The sequence below is a fragment of the Balearica regulorum genome, chromosome 5 (genome assembly GCF_011004875.1).
Source record: "Balearica regulorum gibbericeps isolate bBalReg1 chromosome 5, bBalReg1.pri, whole genome shotgun sequence".
In the NCBI taxonomy this organism is placed as follows: domain Eukaryota; kingdom Metazoa; phylum Chordata; class Aves; order Gruiformes; family Gruidae; genus Balearica; species Balearica regulorum.
The window spans coordinates 61,617,523-61,640,908 of record NC_046188.1 but is presented as its reverse complement, the minus strand read 5'-3'; the positions used below and the strand labels follow the sequence as shown (position 1 = coordinate 61,640,908).

General features: G+C 36.5%; 1 protein-coding gene across 2 annotated transcripts in view; it reads left to right on the top strand.

Moving 5' to 3' along the window:
* The window catches only part of SPON1 (spondin 1), a 203,666-nt gene that overhangs the window by 36,290 nt on the left and 143,990 nt on the right, over nt 1–23,386 (top strand). For both annotated transcript variants that reach the window (XM_075755244.1, XM_075755245.1), the window contains exon 3: nt 4,537–4,670. In XM_075755244.1, coding sequence (XP_075611359.1) covers nt 4,537–4,670 — 134 coding nt within the window. The remainder of the gene's footprint in view (nt 1–4,536; nt 4,671–23,386) is intronic.

Below are 23,386 nucleotides of genomic sequence, written 5' to 3'. Positions count from 1 at the left end.
GACTTTGTACGTCATTAGTTTTCCATTCCATATAGTAAGCTCTTTTCTAGATTAATTCCTAAAGGCCAAATACTATTACCATTATGTAGACCCAATGTTCTTTTTATAATGGGAAAGTTTCCTCAAGGAGAAGATAGTTTTGCAACATTCTGAAAGTCAGGCTCCGTATTAGCTCTTCCAAAGAAGAAAACTGCCCACAAAAATTCTTATCTTGTGAACTTTGTCTGTGGTGGTGTTTTGGTTTTGGGTTTTTTTTTTCTTAACTCAGTTGTTCCAGTAGAACGCAGCTGTTTCAGTGGGTGGAAAGTGATGATGTGTCCACAGAACAAAAAATGGTGCTGAAGATCCTAGCCAGTGGTTTAAACTAAGGAAGTGGACACAAGCCAGTAGAGGATTTATGTAACTTCATCTCCTTTTGTACTTGATACTAATTCCTTTCTTTGTGGTGTATAGCATTTTGACTTTTTTTTTTTTTAAATACTGACATAAATTTAACAATAGAGTGGACGACTGCCTGGTTTCATTTATTTGACTAACAATTTAACAATTTATAGAAATCAGATACAGTTAGCAAGCTCTATCACTCAGCATGAATTGTTCCAGTTCTGAGAAAAGAAAACCACTCATTCATCTGTTTAACAACTAAGCAGTTATCCAGTCCTGCTTTTCAGGAATACCCAAAACTCATCTTCAACCTCGTCAATGTTTGGAATATGCAAAGAATGCAAGACTGAGCCTGGAGATGGTAAATTCTCCCTTTTAATATTCATACTTCCACATTTGTAGATTTACCCAAGTTCAGCCAAATTCTTCTTTTTGTGGCTCTCATTCAAATCCAGGTTAACTCCAAGAGTCTTGTTCAGGATTTACACTAGTTTCCCTGAAGAAATAAATTGGTCCAATAATATTACAGTCATAAGGGAAAAAGAAAACAAAAAGCACCATAAACTAAATAGAACATTAAGACTTAATGTCATTGTGCTTGTGAATTTGAAAGAATTAGTCACACAGAGATCCCCACTCTGAGACCTTAGATTCTTCAGCCAAGTGTTTATTTTAGTTTTTTAGGATTTTTGTCCAATGTGTAGTTAATTTTCTGGCCCATTCCTGAAAATGTAAGGCTTCCCATTACAGATAACCTGGGGTTTAGAAGCTATAATTTTGCAAATGCTGCATTTTAATCTGCATGCCTTTTCCTGCCAATTCTCTCCTTCATGCCTATGTGGTCTGACTTGATTCCAGAAGAAAAATCAGGATTGTATTATTTTCAGAGATTACGTATCCTTCCCCCCCCCCCCCCCCCCCCCCCCAAAGTTGGCCAGGATACTGTTGCTTTCTTCTGTGTTATGTGTAAGTGCAATAATACAATCCAGCACCCTAAAATATGGTATCATTTGGAATTGTGTTGTATAAGTAGTGAACCCTTTCTGTATTGCCCCTAACAACTTTTTATAAAGTATCAAACCTCCATGGATATTGAAAAAACCCCCCACCCTCTTTTCAACAAATATATTTGAGATGGGTTTGTATTTATCTGAAATCCTATAGTCTGGAGAATTCTTTTGAGTGTTATAAAATATCTTAAAATAACTTTTTCTTTAATCTTGTCAGATCAACTGGCATTTGAGCTTTTCCAACTAGTTTAGGAGTTCTTTACTGTATTCTGTCAAAATTAGAAATCTTTATTAAGAAAGCTTCTGTCTAATTTTTCTTCAAAGGAACTCTTTTTGGAGGACCTTATTCTCTTATGGTCAAGTTTTCCCAGTAAACACTTATTGCCTAAGTCGTCTTGCTTTGAATGTTAGTGATGCAGGAAATTGTGATGTAGCCTTGAGCTTCAACCGCTTCCTGTGCTTCCAGGATTATGTTCTAAAATGCAATCAGAACTTTTAAACTATTTCATTATAGGCATCTGTATTCCTTGAGAAAATTCATAACTTGCCTAAGTTGCAGCAACTAGGTAGGCTATACAAATATGTCTGCATTTCTGTGTTCATTTGTTGCTGCTGGAAAAGGCCATGGATGTACTCCAACCTAATGACTGTCTAGAATTCAAAGTAATATTTCAGGTTTTGGTTTTGCAGTAGCCAGAAATTTAACTTGTAATGACTACTCACAGTTGCTCACAACTCCTTCCTTAAGTATTAGTTGTTGGATTTGGTTTTGGTGTTGCTCGTGATTCCCTTCATTGTTGGGAGGAAAAACCAGGATTGGCTCACATGGAGACAAGAATTTACTTAACATGCAAATGCATCACAGATGGGTTTGCAATGATGAGTGCTGGAGGAATGATATTTAGGGATCTGAGAGCAGCTAAATTCTTGTTAACTGAAAATAGCAACTCTGTACTTTGAGAACTGGGGTTCATTTCAGTTGGTCTTCTCAAGAAACATTCATAGATGGAGTGTGTCAGACAGGAGCTTGTCTAGATTCAGAAAAATCAACATATGTGAAAGGTTCACTGATCATTGTGGAATAGCTTTTATCTGGTCAGTCGTAAAGTATTTACACCTACCTGTAATTACTTAATCTTTCTTGACCTGAATTGAATATATTTTTAAAGCTTTTATCCAAGAATGTGAGTTATGATACTATGGCAGCAGTTGGCATCTGGCAAGAGAATATAGAGCTAGTGTTACTTGTACAGTAATTTGTAATATTTCTATTTTTCTAGAAAAGCTGTCCTTTTAAAGAACTTTGAGATGTCCTGCTAAGAGCCCTTTCAATGGGAATGATCTTGTTTTTATGTAATGTACAATAGTATTTTGTTTTGTATGAGATGGTATAAAATCACCCATTCTTCACTCAGAACTTCCACCAAAATTGGGTTTTGATTGGGAATGAATTACTGTGAGATATGGATAAAATGTCAGTTGATATGGTCCTGAATAATTGAGACAAACTTTCTGAGAGATAAGTAAACAGTTTTATTTCTTTATTTTACTGTTCCAGGAATAAGGCAGACAGAATAAATACAGCTGATGGCCAAGACAGGATTGTAGATTAGGGATTTCTTGATGCGCAAGTTCAGTGCACTAAATATTATCAAGTGGAAGTAGAAATGGTGCAGTGCCAGTTTAAGCCTACACTAGATCCCATGCTTCCCAATGCTTGACGTTAATTAAAATCTAGCAAAGTAGTAGCTGTACACATTGTGTTTAGTTACACAGATTCTGCGAAGCGTTAAAAAAGTTGAAGAATATTAATGGCTTTAGATTTAAAACTCATTAACCATTACCCTATTGACCAACTAAATAGAGTTTCTCAACACTCCTCTGGGCCAGTGCCCCTTCGTTCTGCCGTGGAAAACCAGAAATGGTTGTTGGCTCAGCTAAAAATGTTTTGGAATGCTGGCAGTATCATTGGGTGAGGCAATGTGGATGCCTGCTCACTAAAGCAGATCTGGTCAAACTACAAATACTGCCACTTTTTCAGAATGTAAAATAGTATTTTTGTCAAAATTCTTGTTTAAAGTTATGTTTTCTGCCAGAATTTTTTTTTTTTTTAATTGTAATCTGTTAAAACTGTGTTCATGTTATTAGAACCAGAATTCTGAAAGAGGTCCTTCAGGATTGAGTCTTGTTACAAATCGATCAGTACAGCTTCTTTCTCAAAATGGTAAAATTTGTAATTCATTGCCTAAATCTCGACCCAATGTAGTGTGAATTGTGGCTTCATTGAATGAAAGTTGACCACTGATTAATTTTGAAGAGAAATTTTGCAATATTACAGCGTTGCCTGTTTCTAAATACAACTTGGCAGCTTCTGATGAATTTTCTTTGAGATCTGATGAACAGAAGGCTTCAAGTACAATCCATGAAGTACATATGTAGTGAGAAAGCTATTTTGTCACAGACACCTTTGAGTAAAATCCTTAGAACACCACCAGTTCCAAATCAGCCTCTCTGGTTTTGTGTTGACTTACATCATTTAAACCTTTCTGTTAAATATCAACCAATCAAAAAAGCAAAAATGTGTGCAGATTGGACTAAATAATGGTCTCTGAATTATAGATGATTGATTCATATATTGCCTCTTTTGACCTGGAGATTCTTTTGAATCTTGAGAATAATACTGTTTAAACAAAGGTTAGTTTAAAAAGCAAACAAAAAATAAACAAACTGAACCCCCTTCTTCTCTAGCATGCTCCATCTGTCCTAACCAGTTGCCATAATATAAAAAAAAAGAAATTGAAATTATGCATCTTTTTTATATTCAGTTCCTTAACATTTACAGGAAGCTCCAGTAGTTAGGGTCTACAAAAAAGGTTATTTGCAGCCATGCTCAGAAAAGTCTAACTTCTTGTTCCCTTAGAACTGAATTATTCTTCTGTCTTTATTTTGTGGGCTTTTTCTTTTCATTTCAGTGAGTGATCTGCATATTATAAATAGATTTACCAAATCAGTGCTGAGCTAAGCAGAGAGTATTATAAATAATCCCACTGAAGGAAAACATGAACTGACAAAACATATTTGAGAGACATTGGCTATGTGTATGTCCTTATCTTTTCACATTCTTCTCTTTTTATTTCCTTAGATCATAGATGAAGAAGAAACACAGTTCATGAGTAATTGTCCCGTCGCTGTTACTGAAAGCACACCTAGAAGGAGGACACGCATTCAAGTGTTTTGGACGGCTCCTCCTACCGGTACAGGTTGTGTAATTCTGAAGTAAGTATTTTAAGGCATATTAAACTAACAATGAAAGTAAAATTCAGTTAATAATAGATCTAATATTTATTAGATTAAGAACTACTGGAGTTCTTAGATGCTTTTTTTCTCCTTTGACACATTTGACCAAGGATAGTTCTGCTTGCACTGTCAAATGTTAGTAACTTAAAGCCCAAGTATTCAGAAGTTACTCCAAACCTTCAGTAACCATTGAATTGGTAACCTTAATTGAACTTGGTAGGCTCTCAGCCATTTATTTCACCTAAAAATCTAAAAATTCTGAATCTTTAAGATCAAAATTGCATCCATCTATAATAATAATAGGAACGTTCTGTTTTCTAGAGTCAGGATTTTCTAAATGGACCTTTATCAGTAAAAACAGATCTATTTGTTTAGAGGTGAATTCTTTCACTTTAGAGCTGGTGGTTGTTTACTGACATTTTCCTATTATTTCTACAGTCTATTTCTAAACCATATGTATTTATGCTTTTTAAGCAATAGGTAAAGATAACATTATGTGTGTGCACTTTGCTATAGGGCCACTCGTTTGTCTGTAGAAACCTCAAGTGTCTTCTTACTATGAAGAGTATTAGAGGAAACTGCCAGAGAAACATTGCCCTGTCTCTTAAGATTTTGCTTGTCATATTTAATAGGACAGATTGGTCAAATATGCATGCACAATTGGGATTTCTTTGCTTGCTTTAAATCTGTGTCTGGGATAAGACTTTGCAATTGCTAAGATGTGCCCTGCAGTAGACCAAAGAATTTCAGAGAGTCTTATCAGTACTGGGCATGCCTTTAGAGACACAAAACACCTCTAGGCTTTTAAGGAGATGCTAGCACAAAGGTTGTGCTGAAGATAGTTCAGGCCAATTCAGGAAAATGTGTTATTAAAATTGCAACTGATTTCTGAACAGGCTGCAAAATTGCCACCAGCAAAACTGGTCCATGGCTGGTCTCCGCTCACCTTGTGCTTCACTTCCTTCTCCTTTTGCCAGTTGGCACACAACATAAACACCCTCCTCTTCCACGTCTGTGAGGGTGATCTAGCCCCAATCCTGACACTGGCTGTGGAGCAGTCTCAGATCTTTGGCAGCGTGCTTCTACCTGCTGTCTCTTGGTATAAGTAAAACAATTTTGATTAAGATCATCTGTGTTATTGTGCACTGCAGCAGTTCAAAAATACACTTACAGTCTTAAGCTCAGGACAGACACTGGACTGCAGTAAAACTGTGAAACCTGCTGCTTGCTGGATGGCAAGACAGGTTGTGTGTTAAAGTTTATACGTGGAATTTTTCAAGGGTTCCTTCAGCAATCAAGAAGATTCTTTCAGTGTTGCTGAGCTGTTTATCAGTAAAGCTATTTGGTTTTTCCCCTCAGGATTGCCTCCCTCTTAGTTGCATAACAAATATTGCTTGAGTGTAATAAGGTGATGATGTTTTATACATCCTTTTAAAGAGACAAGATTTAAACTTTATTCCAATAATGATATGCAACAACACAAGTTGATGGATTTTTTTTTTAATTACTGTCCTAAGTAGAGTTGCCATTGCCAAAAGAAAAAAAAAAAAGGCAAAGAAGAAAAAAAAGGGAAAAAAAAAAAAGAAGAACCACCAAGACTTATACATTTCTCACTGAAACTTAAACATCTATGGCTGAAGTTAGTTCAGAGGCCTGCCTGGGTCTTGTCAGCAAAGGAATGTAGTAAAGTACTACCAACCGCAGGAGCCTTGACAAGTATTTCTTCTCTCTCCTCTCTGCTGGTCAAGTCATGCTGGATGTTCCATACTCATGATTTTTACACTGTGAACTACTTGCATTATTGCAGAAAACTCAAGAGGCTCCAAAAAGTAGCATCGTCGGAACTGCAGTTCTGATGCCATACACATGAAAGTATGAAAGTGTCACTGCCTTGAAGAATGTACAGAGTAAATCAGTGGTATACAACCGTCTCAGACTGCTGGATGTACATCAGTAGTGCCAATATAGAGTTAGATTAGCTGACTGGCACCACTTCCCATGATCTGTTTGGGCAGCTAAAGGATTGTCTTAGAAATTGAAGTTCATGGTGAAAGGAAAAAATTTTGGTATTATGACTGCCCATTTACAGTGCATTGGGGGTATCTTAGGTGTGTATGTGCTGGTGAAAGTGAAAGGAAGTTAAGTACTTTCCAGTAAAAACTATGTGAAAAGTACAAGCTTGCTCCCAATCGTTGCTTTTTTGACCTCAGAGGGCAAGTAACTGTTTCATGCCCCAGGGCAGTTCAAAGAAAGAAGGAAACAGTCACCATTATTAGGAGCTGCTGATGCCATCATAATATCACATCATAATGTGGCATTTGTTTGGGCTGCAGTGCAATCCTCCATGGCATGACACATAGCAATCATTGATGTGGTTTTGGCATTAACAGCATTTACATTTTTTCTTTTGTATGTAAAGCTTTGACCACGTCTGAATTAGAGTTTCAGTCAGCATTCTTTATAAACCTTCTTTATAGTCAGCTCCCACAGAATAGCACAGAAATGTTAGATGCAATTTTCAAAATTACTCTGTCATTTGTGAGAGCTTTAGTGATATGATAAAAACAAAAGTCTAAAAACGGTTCCTACTTTAAATAGTTAAGTCCAAACTCATCGTGGAAAAATTCTGAAACCTTGAACTTTAGAGGAAACAAAAGCCCTCTGTATTTTTCTTTTTTTTTTTTTTCCTGTGTGTGATGGAGTGCAAATAGTTCTTTATTATCAATACCTATCTGTTTCAATCCTTAGACACTATCTGACCATTTTCTTTTAGAATTTCCAAAACAGAATGGCAGCATTTTGGAGCCTGTTCTGAATCACGAGGATATACTTTTTCCTTTTTGCTATGTCCTGATCTACTGACTTCAATATATAGAAAAGTTAAATGTAGTCACAAGTTAAACATAGCCAATCCATAAAAACTTATTACAGATTTAGTGCCAAATATCGGGTGTTTTCAGATTTATAGTGGTGTAATTAACTGTAGAGGCTTCCAGGAAGTTTTTCCTGAACTAGAACTGAGGTTTGGGAACGTTTTTTTTTTTTGGTTTGTGAAGTCTGATACCTTTGATAGAAACACTTGATTGTCCACATTTGGCTAGTAGTCTTCTCAATGCTTTCTAGGCATAGTGCATGTGATCAGTTTGGTTGTGACAAGCATAAAATGGCACAGACAAATGGTAATCTGTAGTTCTAGGGTTCAGTAAGGGATGCTAAATCTTTTGTCATGAGCACATAGATGTGTAATGATAGCTTTCTGAGTGACTCCAAAATACAAAGTTTGGGAGAATAAACATATATTTGAATTCAATTTATCATTACTACTTTGCTTTCTAGAACATCTGTGTATGTGTGAAAACTTAGAATTGGTGGGGGGGGGGGGGGGGGGCGGGGAATAAGAGGGAAATGGATTAACGTATGATGTTGCACTGTAGTTGCTTAGTTGAGAATAATTCATCCATTCTCTTCATTCCCACCAAGTGATGATGGTGAAATAGCCTAAAGGTTTGAATCCTTCTGTATTCTTTCTTGAAACTGCCAGTGTACTGAATGTACTTCTGCGATGCAAACAATAGCTTTGGCTCTGTTTGTCCAAACGTTTAAGCCTATGCTTGAGACTCACTGAAGGCACAAGACAGAAGACTTTGCTTAGATGTTACACACTGCTTGGGAGACCCTCAAACTTTAAACCCTCTTTCTGTTTGCCTCACGTATGCTAGGAACACTGTGCAGCTAAATCCAATTATAGGAAGGTACACAGACTCCAGCATACCAGGTCTTAAAATGATTTCTGCAGATGAATGAAATGGAGAAACAGCGTATCACTTTGGGGATGGCCCCAAGACACTGCAAGACCATTTTAAGCACCTTGATTTTTAGAATGACCTAATGGGAAGGGAATGCGTTGTTGGCTGTCAGATAGTGTAGTCAGCCTCATCATAGCACTAGGTACTTGAATAGAAAGTTTTGTATGTGGAACAAAGTCGTTATAAAAAGATAAATCAAAAGAACGCACTCGGATCTTGCTTAGCAATAAGGATTCACTTGACTGCCTCAGCATCTGTGCTAGCTTCAGAAGCTACTCAAATATCAGCATGAGCAGGAAAGTGCTTACAACAATATCTTTCTTGCTTCTGTGGTTAAAGATATCTATTTGGACCATTCTGAGCTGTCACGCTGTGTGCAGTCTACTTGTTTTCATGTTCACAGTGCAACATTTAATCTTTCCATCCTTATTTACTTTCCCTTGTTTCTTGTGATTGATCAGACCGTAAGGTACCATGTGGCAATATGGGAGAACCAGGTCATTTCCTTCATCTTCTGATAAATGTTTCTGTTCTAAACCTTATGTTTTAGATTTCTGGGCTCTTCAGAATGTATTTGGTTTCTAGCATCTTTGAAAACCTACTGTTAAAACTTTGTTGAAAGATATTAATAATTATTTTTGCTATGTGCAATTTATATAAAATATGTTTGCTATGTGCAATTTATATAAAAAATAATTACATAGACAATGGAGCAGTGGCAAAGCATGGTGGTATTTATATCATCACATGGAAATGGAGAAATTTTCAGGGGTTTGAACCCTGACTTTGTCAATCTGTTTTAATATTTTACTTAAATGAGTCTGAAAACTGTTTTAACTTTTTAAAACTTTTTTTCTGCATGTAGACTGTCATGCTTGTTTTAGCATGTTCTACTTTTCAGCAAAAGTAGAACAACACATGTATCTGACAGCTAATGTTAAGAGATTGTGCTAATTCTGTAGAAAAAGTAGCTAATGGAGATTTATCTAGTTTAACAAGGAAAGTCTTAAATATGGATTTCAATTAGTGATTTACACTATTGATAAAAAAAAGACAATAAATGTTATTAAAAAATTCTTAGCAGTGATGGAGTATCACCTCTTTTAGCCCCAGAATTCTAGATACAACTGGTTAGTTGTATTCCTCAAGACAAAGTGTCTCAGTTCAGTGTGATACTGAACAGGTAGGTAAAGGTCTGACCTGTGTAATTGATGGAAAATACAAGACAAACAGTCTTCTGCAAGTACTTTTAGAATTCTTTAATATAAAACAAGAGTGAAGAAAATTTTGTAAATTGTCTTAGCTTGTCACACATTAAAATTTCATGGTAGGGAGAATCTTGTTAATATCCAAATTGATTAAATCTGTCAGCTGGTGTAGATCTCATGAAGAGTCAAGTATTGCTGGATGGTAATTATCTTTTCCTCCTTTAGCATTTGGTGATTTTCACTGAGTCTGAGATTAATTGTTAATGTAGTAAATGATGGCCACATGCAGATAAGTTATATTCAATTTAACATTTAGAAAAGAAACCACAGTTCTCCAATTGGCTCATGGAGTAATCAGGTTCTTGGGCAATGGATGTGACTTGTATGGTAAATGTAAAAAAAGTTATTGCAGACAAGTTATTTATTTCTGCTATACATATCATGCTTAAACAACCAACAAATTAAAATCTGGTATCTGTAAAAGCATTTATTACCATTACTACTTGCAGAAATCCACTGTATTCATCATAATGTCTCTGTTGTTTGTTTCTGGAGATGTTTTTTGAGCCATCTCTAGGGAAACGTTTTATAATTTTTGAGGAAAAGTGAGAAAGTTATGGTTTTCTGCATATGTAATTATCTTCAAGATTTTAATTACATTGGGTTTTGTTTGTATGTAGTCAGAGAGTAGAGGAATTTTAAAGAATTGCGGTCTTCCAAATAAAAACTATGATATATTTAGTATTTCAGGTATGTATTGGCAAAATCTTTTAGGTAGTTGTGCTATTGTAGCAAAGCTATTGTACCTGTGAGGACAACTTCAATTCTAGTCCATGAGTCTACGCCTTGGTTATAATACTCAATTTTCAACCTCTGTGTGGATTCTGGCTCTCCAGCCTTCAAAGCTCTGAGGGCAAATGAACTCCAGCTAGAGCTTTTTGAACATGTACTTTTTGATTTCTTGTAACTTCAAGCATTACATTCATACAGGTCACTTGGCATCTCACTCTGAGTAAACACTACGCTGAAATGTGATGTTGGAAAGTCTAAAAGAAGAACCAAATGCAAAGGAACCAAATGTCACAAAATCCCATGAGTTCACAACTACATATACATACTGAAACTGTCTTGATATGCAGCCAAATCTCTTCTCTATGCTCAAAACACATGGTGAGATCCAACCAGGGAGTCCTTGGGCCAGAAACAGAGCACAAGGCATCTGGATAACAAAACCCACAAAACACAAGAGCAGGTCTGTGGTGTGTAAATTAATATATGACCAACTTGGTAACATTACATTGGGAAAAGTGTTTATCATAAATGCCAAATTGAAATGGTCAGAATGAAATGCATTTCAAAATTAATCTTAGTAAAAGTGTTGATATTATGATTCTCTATCACAAAAACATGTTGTAGAAATTTTCTCCTACCAGAAAGAAGTTCCAGTTGTCAATGAGCTGCAGAGTGGGTCTGCATCCATCAGACTCCTTTAAATGGGTGGAAGCTACAGTGCTTCTTCTGAAATGATTGTCAGTCATATAAAAGGAATGTCTGATAGATGATCACAGAGTCGGACTGAAAAAACAATAAAGAAAAAAGAATGATGTGCAGTTACAGCTGACAAATTTGTGTGTTACTTTTCAGGCTTGTCCCAAATTCCTCATCGCTACCTATGAGGTGGCAGAGGGAGGAGAAGTGGGGCAAGGTTTTAAGTTATTCAGGTTACTAGACTAAGATGATTAAGCAGTATAAGTAGATTCTTTGCTCCTTTCTGATGCTCTCACCACTAAAACATTTTCTTTTCTTTGCTAGGCTATACTTACTCCAATATGTGCAGCTTTCCTTTGTTTTTTGGGATACTTACCTGAGTAATGCATAGCTCAAGTCTTCTTCCATATACTTAATTGCACATTTCTTTAAATGCTTTACATGTAACGTATTCTTTAAATCCATCCTATTTATTGCAAAACACGTGAAATATGATGATTTTACATTCTCTTTTAGGATTCCTGAATACTCGTGGATTGTATTTCTTGAAAAAAAGATTCATGGATTTGTATTTATGGAAAAATCACACTGTGTATTTTGAAGTAGATGAGCTACTAGTACATGGTTGAAGAGCTATGAGTTCACTATAAAATTATACCTCTAAATATTCAAAATGTAAAGATAAACAAAAAACCCCCAAACCCTGCTTGTTTGAATTGGATAGTAAGCTTGTTAATCTTTTCCATTTATCCTTGCAGTCTTCCTGTGTGATTGTCCAGACACTTAGATGGCAACAATTTTACCTGACTGTTTATTAGAATACTAATACGGAGCAATTGAGCACAGTTTTAAAACTTTTACTGAAAGCTTTCCATTATCACTAAATAGAATGGCCAAAGAAAAATGGAGAACAATCTGCCTTGCTTGCCTAGCAAGAGCTCTCAGTAACAATTATATGCTGTTTACAGAACAATAGCAGATAACAGTTCTCATATTATAAATAGCTATATTGATTTTTCCAGAAGAATTAATGAGTCTTTTGCATGCAGAGAAATGATCAAAATTCTTGTACTAATAGTTTAAAAAAATATAAACCTGTATCTTCCAGTTAACTACCACAGGACAACAGCAGTAGCTTCTGAACTTCATTTTTGATAGATATAATAACAATATAGCTTAATATTTCTTTGTGCATAGCTTAAAACATTTTATGTAGACACTTTATGTATTTCTACACAATTAAGATAGGAATCTAAGATATCTCTATACATCCCTATAGTCCTTAGAACGAATATAACCTTTGATATATAGAAAATGTACTCATTTCCCATATGCGATTCTTTTGGCCTGCTTATATTTTTCCCCATTCTTCACTTTTAGGAGTTGATGTAACAGAAATGCACACAGCTTTAAATGGCTAGGGACATAGATTGGAAGTGAGTAGATTTGGGTCCATTCCTATCTTTCATGCTGGGTTATCATTCACAGCTCAACTCATTTTTCAATGCCTCTTTTTTCTCAAAAGCATCTAGAGACCAGTGACTCTATAAAACACTGCAAGATTGACAATTTGTATGTTAGTATTGAACTATTCTAATTCCTTAAAAATAATTTAAATGTTTTCTTTGTCCAGGTTTTTTTTTTTTTTTCAAAAGAAATAGGAAAAAAATTTAAACTTTGCAATGTAACTAACTTACAGCCCTATGTTTCATTTTTTAGGCTAAACACCCACAGAGAGTTTACTTGTATTAGGAAGGAAGAATAACCTTCTGCATTTCTATACAGCTTCTATATTTATAGCAGTTCTAATATTAGATTGTAAAAATGCATATTTGCATTTTAATATATACAGTAGCAACCCCCTGGATCCACTGACTACCCACATCTACATTTAAAATAAAAATCTGTTTCACTTTCATTTTCTCACAGATTTAATATTGTTTCTTTAACTTACAATGGCAGCACATGAATTTGGAAAGTGTTGTAAATGGATTTTGTTGTAATTTTGTGTTCTAAATAATATTTTTTTTTACAGCACAATTAATATAGTAATCCTGTAAAAATCTAGCTAGATTCATTCATATGCTGTTTTGTTTGTTAAAGGCATAGTGTTGCAAAGCAGCTTAGTGGTTTTGCTACTGAAAGATGGGTTTATTCCTTAAGGAGTGCAAAGCAATAGAAAAACAATGTGGGGAAAAAAAAGAAGTAAGGAGAGGGTGATGGTCTTTCCTCTAGTGGTAGGGGGAATACGATTATGGCTTTATTATGAAAGATAATATTTTTAACTATTTCACACTGTACCTTGAAAATGCCTGTGATAATTTCATATTAAAAAAAAAAATAATCAGTGTTATGGCACATTTTGTGGTAAATGGAAGTAATGTGTAATTACTTTCATTGGTCTGTATGGTTATTATATTGCACAAATACTTGTATTTCTGTAAAACAAGCTGTTTTATAAAAAAGTGTCCTTTGTGCAGTCGGGTAGGAATGCAGGCATTAGAAAAGTGCAACATACTTTATGTTAAAACAATGATATCAGTTCTCTTTTTGATCATTGCATTTTCTTCAGACTTTCTGGGGAAATACTGCAATTAAGATTAATCATTAAGGTTAACAGTTGACACAAACTGAAACAGAACTGATCAGAAGTCAACTGTATTCTCATCTGGTACTTAACAAAGATATATGGGATATTTAAAACTTTCATTTTTATTTCTTAACAGTTATACATGCTGAATTTCTTGGTCCTTCCAGATTCTCAACATTGTTCTAAGGATACTTACTATGTGTGCACTTGGAAAAATCATAGGAAGTAGCAAGTCCGGGTATGGTGCTTGGTAATAATTCTGCTTTCTGATCCAAAACTTGAAGATAAATAGGGAAGCCATAGCAAATGATGTTAGAAATTACTTTGGTGAAATGCCCAAGTCTTTTACTGTCTGACAACAGTATGACAATAGGATGAACTATGATTGAGTTGCCCCTGTCCACCTCTGTTCTTCTTAAAGGTGGAGCCTTGGCAGCCTCCAAAAGGAAGTGGTGCCAATTCTTACCTGTCATTGCTATTGTTTTGCTAAAATGATTCCTGTGATGTGCCTTATTCTCAGGTGCTATAACCCCCTCTTCAACCCATGCCTTCCTTCAGTCTTCTCTAGGATACTCAACCCCAGATCCTTCAATCTCTTTCCCCTTCTAGATATCTAACTGTTCTCATTACTCTAGTCGGAACTTTTGCCAAATGACCCATATCCTTGAATTGTGGTACCCAAACCTGGGCATTGTAATCCTACAGATGCCTTACATGACTCCACATGGGCTTAGAGAAAGTGCTTCTACGGTAGTGTTTGCTGGTTTTCATAAGAGAATAACGTTGACTTGTATTCAACTTCTGATCCACTAGACTTCCTTCATCCTCTATCAAATACTTCTGTCATTGGCTTTTGCCTTGCTGTCTTTGTGCAAATAATTACTCTTAGCTAAAAACTAGTACTTTGTGTTTAACATTATTTAATTACAGCTTGATAGTGTTTGCAGTCAGTAACTTGTTCCCTATTCCATCCTTCAACTTATTAATGAAAATATTGATCTATGCATAACTGCACTGAACTTGAAACTCTTCAGTGAGTTCCAGCTGAGTTCTAAACATATGAAAAAGCAAATTCATTTGTTTTAAACATATAGATATTGCTGTCTAAAAAGTCCTGACATCTAATTCTGATGTAATTAATAGGTAAGCATTTTAAATAAAATTTTGGAAAAAAAAATGCTATTCTGATGTATTTGTATTTACAAATCTAAGAAGATGCATGAAAAATCAAGAACATAGTTTTATTTGATAGTATTTGTATTGACAAAATTTGTGTTGGAGAAGGATAAATCCTCAAAGAATTATTACATCTGTTTACATATCACGGAGAGGAAATGCAAAAGGATTTAAGACATGTAAGGAGGGAAGTTCTCTGAAGTATCTTACACTGAAATCTGATTTTGTCTGAATTTTGTTCCCTGTATGTGGGGAAATAAAACAGTAAACTGATATCTTTCTGGTTAAGTCTCTAGTAGAGTCTGTATTTTCATAAATTTTAAGTAGTGGGATAAAAAAAAAAGTCCATAATTTTCTTGTTGTTTGCTGTTTGTAAATGAAAATCATTGTTAATTTAGGAGCCTGACAGCTGTAGAACATTTGCCATTCGGCAGCAGCTGTCACTAACACTCCAGTTTATTTTACAAACAGATGTTTATTTTGACTTCAATGCCATTGTCAATTTTTGAGGGGAAACAAAAGAGAGGAAAGGAATAGAAATAATCATGATAGTCATAATTTTATTTTCTTTCAAAACATAAGCAGAGCCACTATAAATGACATCAAAAGTGGTTTCATTTTTTATTACTGAATGTTTTAAATCAATTTTTTTTATAACTGCATGAACTGAAATTAAGTTTTCTCAGTGCATGGTAACTCATGTTAAGGAAGTGATTTGTCTTATGTCAGGAACTGAAGGCATTATTTTAACGCAGTATGCCACATCTTTAAAATATGTATTTTATTTATGAATCAAAATGTCATACTATTTCTACAGTTTACAGATAAAGAGATTTTTGTCTCTATATTAAAACCAGGGCACCAGTGGGCTGACTGTTGTACAAACATAATATTGTTTACTGTAGTATAATAGTATTCTTATTTCACATCAACAAAACTGAAGGGCAAATTTTGTCCAGTAATGATGAAATGAGATAATGAAAAAGCAAAGTAACATAATATGGTTCATTTTTAATTTTAGTAACCAATGATTTTATCCAGTATGTGCCCAGTGACTAGGAGACTTTAATAAAATATCCTGTTAGAATATCTTGGCAAGATCCTCCGTTATTCAAAACGTCCATAGACCCAGACAAGAGAGTTGAAATTAGCAGTATATGATCTCAATCCTACAACACTTTGGCAATTCTTAGATGTTACAAAGTCTAATCAAAATTAGTCATAAAGATAGCAAATCTTACTGGTCATTTGCTCCTTCATAATACAATCTATTCAGGTATTTCAAGACTATGTGTTTCTGTGATGGTATATAAGTAAACCTGCAGTTAAATTTAAGAAGTGGTATTGGGTGTGCTGTTTTGTATGAAATTTTAGCAAAATTTTGTATGAAATGTTAGCAAAACTTTTCTAGCATGCTGAGTTCAATATTTGCTGAACTGTCTGTGTGCCCACAAAAATCTAGAACAGCTCTGCATAGCATATTTTACAGTTAAAATTTCAAGCACAGCTATATTTCAGTATAAAAGGCAAATGACTGAATTAACAAAGTGTCAGATTCTGCCATCCTTACTTATATTGAATATTATTTAAATCATAGACTCATGGAATGGTTTGCAATTGAAGGGACCTTAAAGATCATCTAGTTCCAACCCCCCTGTCATGGGCAGGGACACCCTCCACTAGACCAGGTTGCCCAAAGCTCCATCCAACCTGGCCTTGAACACTTCCAGACTGGATGGGGCATCCACAGCCTCTCTGGGCAACCTGTTCCAGTACCTCAGCACCCTCACAGTCAAGAATTTCTTCCTAATATCTAATCTAAATCTACCCTTTTTTGGCTTATAGCCATTACCCCTCATCCAGTGATACACTCCATGCCCTTGTAAACAGTCCCTCTCCAGCTTTCCTGTAGGCCCCTTTAGGTACTGGGACGCTGCTCTAAGGTCTCCTGGAGCCTTTTCTTCTCTAGGCTAAGCAACTGCAACTCTCTCAGCCTGTCTTCACAGGAGAGGTGCTCCAGCCTTCTGATCCTCTTTGTGGCCCTCCTCTGGACTCACTCCAACAGCTCCATGTCTCTCCTGTACTGGGGCCCCCAGAGCTGGACGCAGTACTCCAGGTGGGGTCTCACAAGAGCAGAGTAAAGGGGCAGGATCACCTCCCTCGACCTGTTGGTCACACCTCTTTTGATGCAGCCCAGGACACAGTTGGGCTTTCTGGGCTGCAAGCGCACACTGTCAACTCACGTGGAGCTTCTCATCCACCAACACCCCCAAGTCCTTCTCCTCAGGGCTGCTCTCAATCCATTCTCCGCCCAGCCTGTATTTGTTCTTATGATTGCCCAGACCCACGTGCAGGACCTTGCACTTGGCCTTGTTGAACTTCATGCAGTTTGCACGGGCCCACCTCTCCAGCCTGTCAAGGTCCCTCTGGATGGCATCCCTTCCCTCCAGCATGTCGACCACACCACACAGCTTGGTGTCATCGGCAAACTTGCTGAGGGTGCACTCAATCCCACTGTCCAGGTCGCTGACAAGGATGTTAAACAGCACAACTCCCAATATCAGCCCCTGAGGAACACCACTCATCACTGGTCTTCACTTGAAGATCGAGCTGTTGACCACAACTCTTTGAGTGCGATCACCCAGCCAATTCCTTATCCACACAGTGATCCATCCATCGAATCCATGTCTCTCCAATTGAGAGACTGTGTGGGACAGTGTCAAATGCTTTGCACAGGTCCAGGTAGATGATGTCAGTTGCTCTTCCCTTATCCACCAACGCTGTAACCCCATCATAGAAGCCCACCAATTTAGTCAAGTACAATTTGCCCTTAATGAAGCCGTGTTGGCTGTCACCAATCACCTCCTTATTTTCCATATGTCTGAGCATAGTTTCCGGGATGATTTGCTCCATGGTTCTCATGTGGATTTAAGGATATTAACTAGAGACTCTCTAAGAGTGATGTATTATATAAATAAGGATCTCAGAACCTGAACACAGTATTTATCTTGATTCTTTTTTTCACATGAAGCACCACAAAATCAATTCTGATTTGTTTCCTTAAAGGAGCAGCTACATGTATTATTGCAATTCTTTAGAAATTATGAAAGGAAAAAAACACCTAGAAAAGGAATTGTTCTTCATGTAAACTGACTGTTGAATTGATTCTTGTTGTCTTTCTACTTACCTGGTTTGACAATTTTTTTGAAGGGATTTGTGAAAGGATTGAAATATTAAATTCAAGCAATAATTGTGTGGGCCATTCCTTTCTTTTCCTTGCAGTAATTAGGTACTCACTTTTTCTATCTTTTCTACTTCATTAGACATGTATTAAGTATCTTTGTTATCTAACAGCAGCAGTCTGAATGCTTTTTGCACTGCTTTCCTGAAGAAATGGATTTGTTGCTCAGTCAGTTCATTGCCTCAGCAGAATGTAGTTTAAAGTCTTGCAATGCACCAGAAAGCACACTTGATTTCTGTAATGGTTTCTGGGTTTTCATTTGCTGCAGAAGGGATAGGCTTGCAGACATAGGGACCTGTGTCTAGAGAAGGAATCAGCTCTGTTCATTAGGAGGATAATGAGCTTGATGCTTGCTCACTGCACAGACTGTGTATGTAGCCTGCTGGTACCCTTAATATGTACCAACATCTTATTTAAGTTCCACAGATTACCTATCATAATGTTTCTTCCCATAGATTTCTCTGAAAATGAAATATACACTTCTTCTGTACGTAGAAGAAAAGGTGTGCTCTCTCATGATGCAGTTGCCTTGCAGTTGTTTGCTTAAGGAGATATATGATAAGACAATGAACTCGTACACAAAATAGAAAAATGTTCCACACTGCAGAGGTGATGTCATTTATTGAGGTGCCACCATTTCATGATGGTTCATAATGAAATTGTTTTGTTCATCAGAGTTAATTTAGATAACAAATACTAATGAACAGGCATTTATCTAATTTCTCTGAATAAATTATGGAGAAAACATCATCTTCCATATAGCGAAGACACACAAATAGCTCTTCATTCTTCACAGTTTTATAGTGGTAGTCCGTATTTCTGCCACACATAGTTCTACTCACAAAGTATTAAACATGTTTAGGCAAGTAAATAAAGCTAAACTTATGAAAAGGAAGCAAATCTCACAGATACTTGAATATGTATTTTCTGCATTGTCTTTATCATAAGGCACTTGGCTTATCAAGAATAAAGTTTTAAGTGCTATCCTTATAATGTTCTAGTTTTCTAGTGTCTACTCATGCATCAGAAAAAATTCAGGCTGTGATTCTCTTCTGATTAAGTGAAACTGAAGCTAGTAATTGATTTCAGTAGAAGGTTGGTCAGTTCTCAATAGCGTCATCTCACAATCAACGGCAGCGTGAGATTGCAGGGCACATCCAGGTTTTCAAAACACTCTCAACATCAGTATATCTGATAATTGTATGGTTTTAATTTTCAAAGCATGTATTTCTTCTGTCTCTTTTTCTGTGTAAATGTTTGGTGTGAGCAGATGATTTCCTGCTGTAAAAACCAAAGTCAGATAGGTATACCTGATCTTTTTTTGTCTCGGAAATCAGGAGATTTGTTTTCCGTGTTGCTTCAGTTTCAAAATCTAAACCAGCTATTGGAAAAGTTTAAATTGTACTGCTTGGGCAATCAATCTGAAACACATAATTGATTCACCTATTTCCCACACACATATTGGAAGGAGCACCCCTGCTTGTCTCTACAATGTCTGATCCCTTGCTCTATTTCCTCCTGTATCTCTAATCACACTTGATGTATCTCAATTATCCATGTTAAAACATCTTCCTCTCTGAGTTTCTAATGAAGTTAAGAATCTAATTAACTGCACTTTTGTTCCAAGTAAAACTTGGTAGCGCTGCATACCAGTTCCTAGTCTATGCATGCTTCTCAAAGCTGCTAATATGAAGGGTAATTTATCATCTTAATCCTTTCTATTGCTACTTACTACTGTTCATAATGCTCCTTTAATAGTTCTGTTCATGTGCTCTTCTTGTCCTGATGATTGAGGGAGATACAGACTGTGTAGCTTTTGCTTCATCCCTGATCCTTTAAGCATAGTTGTAATCACTTCCTCCATGAAATGATGACCTTTATCTGGGTCAACAAGACCAGGAGCCCCACGGAGGCAAAAGGCTTCTTGATACTGTTGGATTTTTTTCCTCTCCCTGCTGCTGTATGTTGTTTTATAGAAAAGGCTTCAAATCACCTCGAAAAGGAATCGGTCACTTCCAAGGAGTTTCGTTACACCAGACTGTTTTGGGGAGCAAATGTATATAATCTATATGTTATCACATCCAGTCTGACAACCTACTGCTGCAGCAAAGTGATATGACTAGACTTTGTTCTTGCCATTCTTATACATTTCTCAGACAATTTTGATCCATTTCCTAACACCTGTACCTTTCAACATTGCTATTTCCTTAACCCTAACAGTATTTTTCTGATTTTTATGTAGCATGTTTAGTAGTTGTTCTTTCTCCATTTACTTTCTTGGTCCTTTTGTTTCTGCTGTGCTCTAGTAACAACCACTATTGTTTACTTAATATGTCCCAGGTCTGCTGCTGCTTGAGCTGCTGAATCTCCCTATCATCCCGTTCAGCTTCCTGATTCTTATTCCTTTGAGCCTTCAGATGCCTAATTCACAACTGATCCCCATGGCAATTCCCATGCTTATAAATCCCTTCTACACCAGTCCTTATTAAAAAATAGCTCTGTTGCCCAGCCTTTACCTTCTCCTCACCTAGTCAAACATGCAATAGTGTTCCCTTTGCACAATAATCTGAATCAGGTAAAATCAGAACCAACCCAGCCTTTTGTTGTCTTTAAACTTCAAGGGTTACTGTAGTCTGTTTGCTGGGCTGACCTGCTTGGAGTGTTCCTTGTATGTGGTCCCGTTCAGGTTCAAAGCATGCATGCCCTGGCCACCATTGCCATCAGTATACTTTGAAATTCCACCAGTGAACCAAAGGTGATTTGTGCTGTAACGTTGTACTGAAATCCTTCAATATCTTCCTCAGTCCTATGTGTAGGTGGTGTTTGTAAATGTTTGGATATTGACCTTCTGTTCCCAGAAGCACAATAAAAGAGATCAGGTTACTGACAATTTCTGAGGCTGATCTGTGGTTCATTAATATTAATGTCCATAGAGCAACAGACGCAGTGGAAGCTCTGTGTGTGTGTGTGTGTGTATTCCCCCTGGCAGAGTATGCTTTAAAGGAGACATCTTATTTGCATCATGATAGGGGCAGTACATGTCAATATTTCATTTTTTGTATTGTCCAAACAGCTGCTAAGCATTCCCAAACATAGGCTGAAGAGTATAGTGCCAGTACTGATATTTTTATGTATTCATAGCTTACTGGGGCCAGCTTGTTTTTTTGATTTTTTTGTAGCAAAAGTGCTACCAGTGGTACTGGTGTGGCAGCTAATCAGACACAAGAAGGTTATATTGAATTTGGCATTTTTAGGACTGAAGCAGGAAAAGCAAAAACCCTGCTGTACAGGTTCCCGGACACGGCATTCTCCAAAAATCTCCATACCAAAGTTTTGCAACAATATTTGCTACAAATCCTTACTGCAACTAATTTTTGCAACCAGAACCATTGTATGAACTAGTGACACTAGCCTAACACTGTCCTCAGCCACAAAGTTGTTGCAACAGATGTTGAACAAAGAGTAAGAAGAGAAGCTTGATAAAAACCTCCCTAATGATGTAGAATAATTTCCTGGATTAATTTGATCATTCTGTGATAATTATGTGTTGCATGAGCAGGGTGGTCTTTCAGCTATTTCTCAAATGCAATTTCAATGTGCCTTCTTCCCATATACTGTCTCTTCAGACTGAGGAAAGTGGAAAAATTACAGATCTCGGCTCTTTTATCTTTACAGTTCCTTTCTTTTCTTTCATTTCTCTGCACTCATATCTTTCAGCACAAACAACCAGTATGTCCTGGCAGCTGTCTGAGTGTTCGGTAGGCTGCAGTCTCAGCTGTCAGCGAAAGCTCTTAGAAAAGCCCAGGTAGAAGAGATTCAGTTGTTACAGGTGTTAATTCTTGAAAGCTGAAACATGTGTCTAGGCTGCACTAAGGAGATGGCAAGTGTCTTCTGATGTTTCCAGATCCAGTTCCAGTGGATTCGTAGTGTCAGAGTTAACCACAAGTACTAAAGTACTTGCATCAAAATTAAACTTCCCTAGGCAAATACATTCATAATATTAACGTCTCTTTTAAGAAATAGTATTAAGCATTTTAGTATCAAAACAAGTTCGCTTAGTTTCAGTGGGTGTTAATTTGTTCTGTTAATTGTGACACTTTAACCTTCAGACTCCTGTCAACTGAAATGAGGTGATTTTTCTGGATTTGAAAACATCAAATACTTTATTCCAATTTGGATTCCTGCTACTGAGTACTCAGCGATCGGTACTTTACAAGTGGGTGGACCTGGTTAGGATGCTGCTCTTGACATACAATTTTTGTCTATACAAGCAAATAATTTACTCATTAAAATATAACTTCAGTATATTGCTAGGTGACACCTCTTCCAAAACAATAGTTGGAGAATGACAGGTCTGATATTTTTGTTTTTATCTACAAATTCTCTTCCTTCCTTCCTGAATCTCTTAAGAATCTTAAAGATTTAGAACAATTTTTCTTAAGTTTTGAGAAATTTGTTTCAAGCTTCATTAACTGGGCACTCATGCTGATGTTTAACTTTTACTTATTTTGCTTTTTTAATACCATATAGAAAAATGGGGATTTTCTTATCCCCCCCACCTGGAGTGGGGGAAAGTGGCTCAAGAGGGAAGGGGAATATGTGTACGATATAAAGATTAAAAGAAATATTGTAAAAGGGCAAATATGTTTTTCACTGTGTCACGGTTGTCCACACTTGCTGTGCAATAATGGCAAAATCAACAGAGGTCAAGTTGTGAGGAGTGGAGGAGTAGCACGTGTGGGAGGGTGTGAAATGTGACCTTTGCCTGGGTGGTTTGTTTTCTGCCACGTCCTGGCATAGCAGGTAAAACAGGCTACAGACTGAAAATGGTGGCATGGTTGCCTCTTTCCTTTCTTGCTTCTCTTGAACACCCAGAGGAATCGAGTCTTTGAGTTCCCTTTGCAAGTGGATGAGTGTCCTACAGGTTGCATAGACCTTTTGAGCAGAAATTAAACAATGCTTTTTAAGTTTTATTTTTTTGTTTTCATTTCTTATTTTGATTTTAGGATTTGTTAGTTAATACACAAGTGCTTTGCATTGGTTCTTATCACAAGTTAGCTCAATGAATATAGCAATCAGGTAATATGACTTTGGGCTCACTAGCTTGGTAAAAACTGTACTCCCACCTTTGATAGATCGTTTCCATCTACTATACAAAAACAGTACGTAGAATAACAAAATAAATA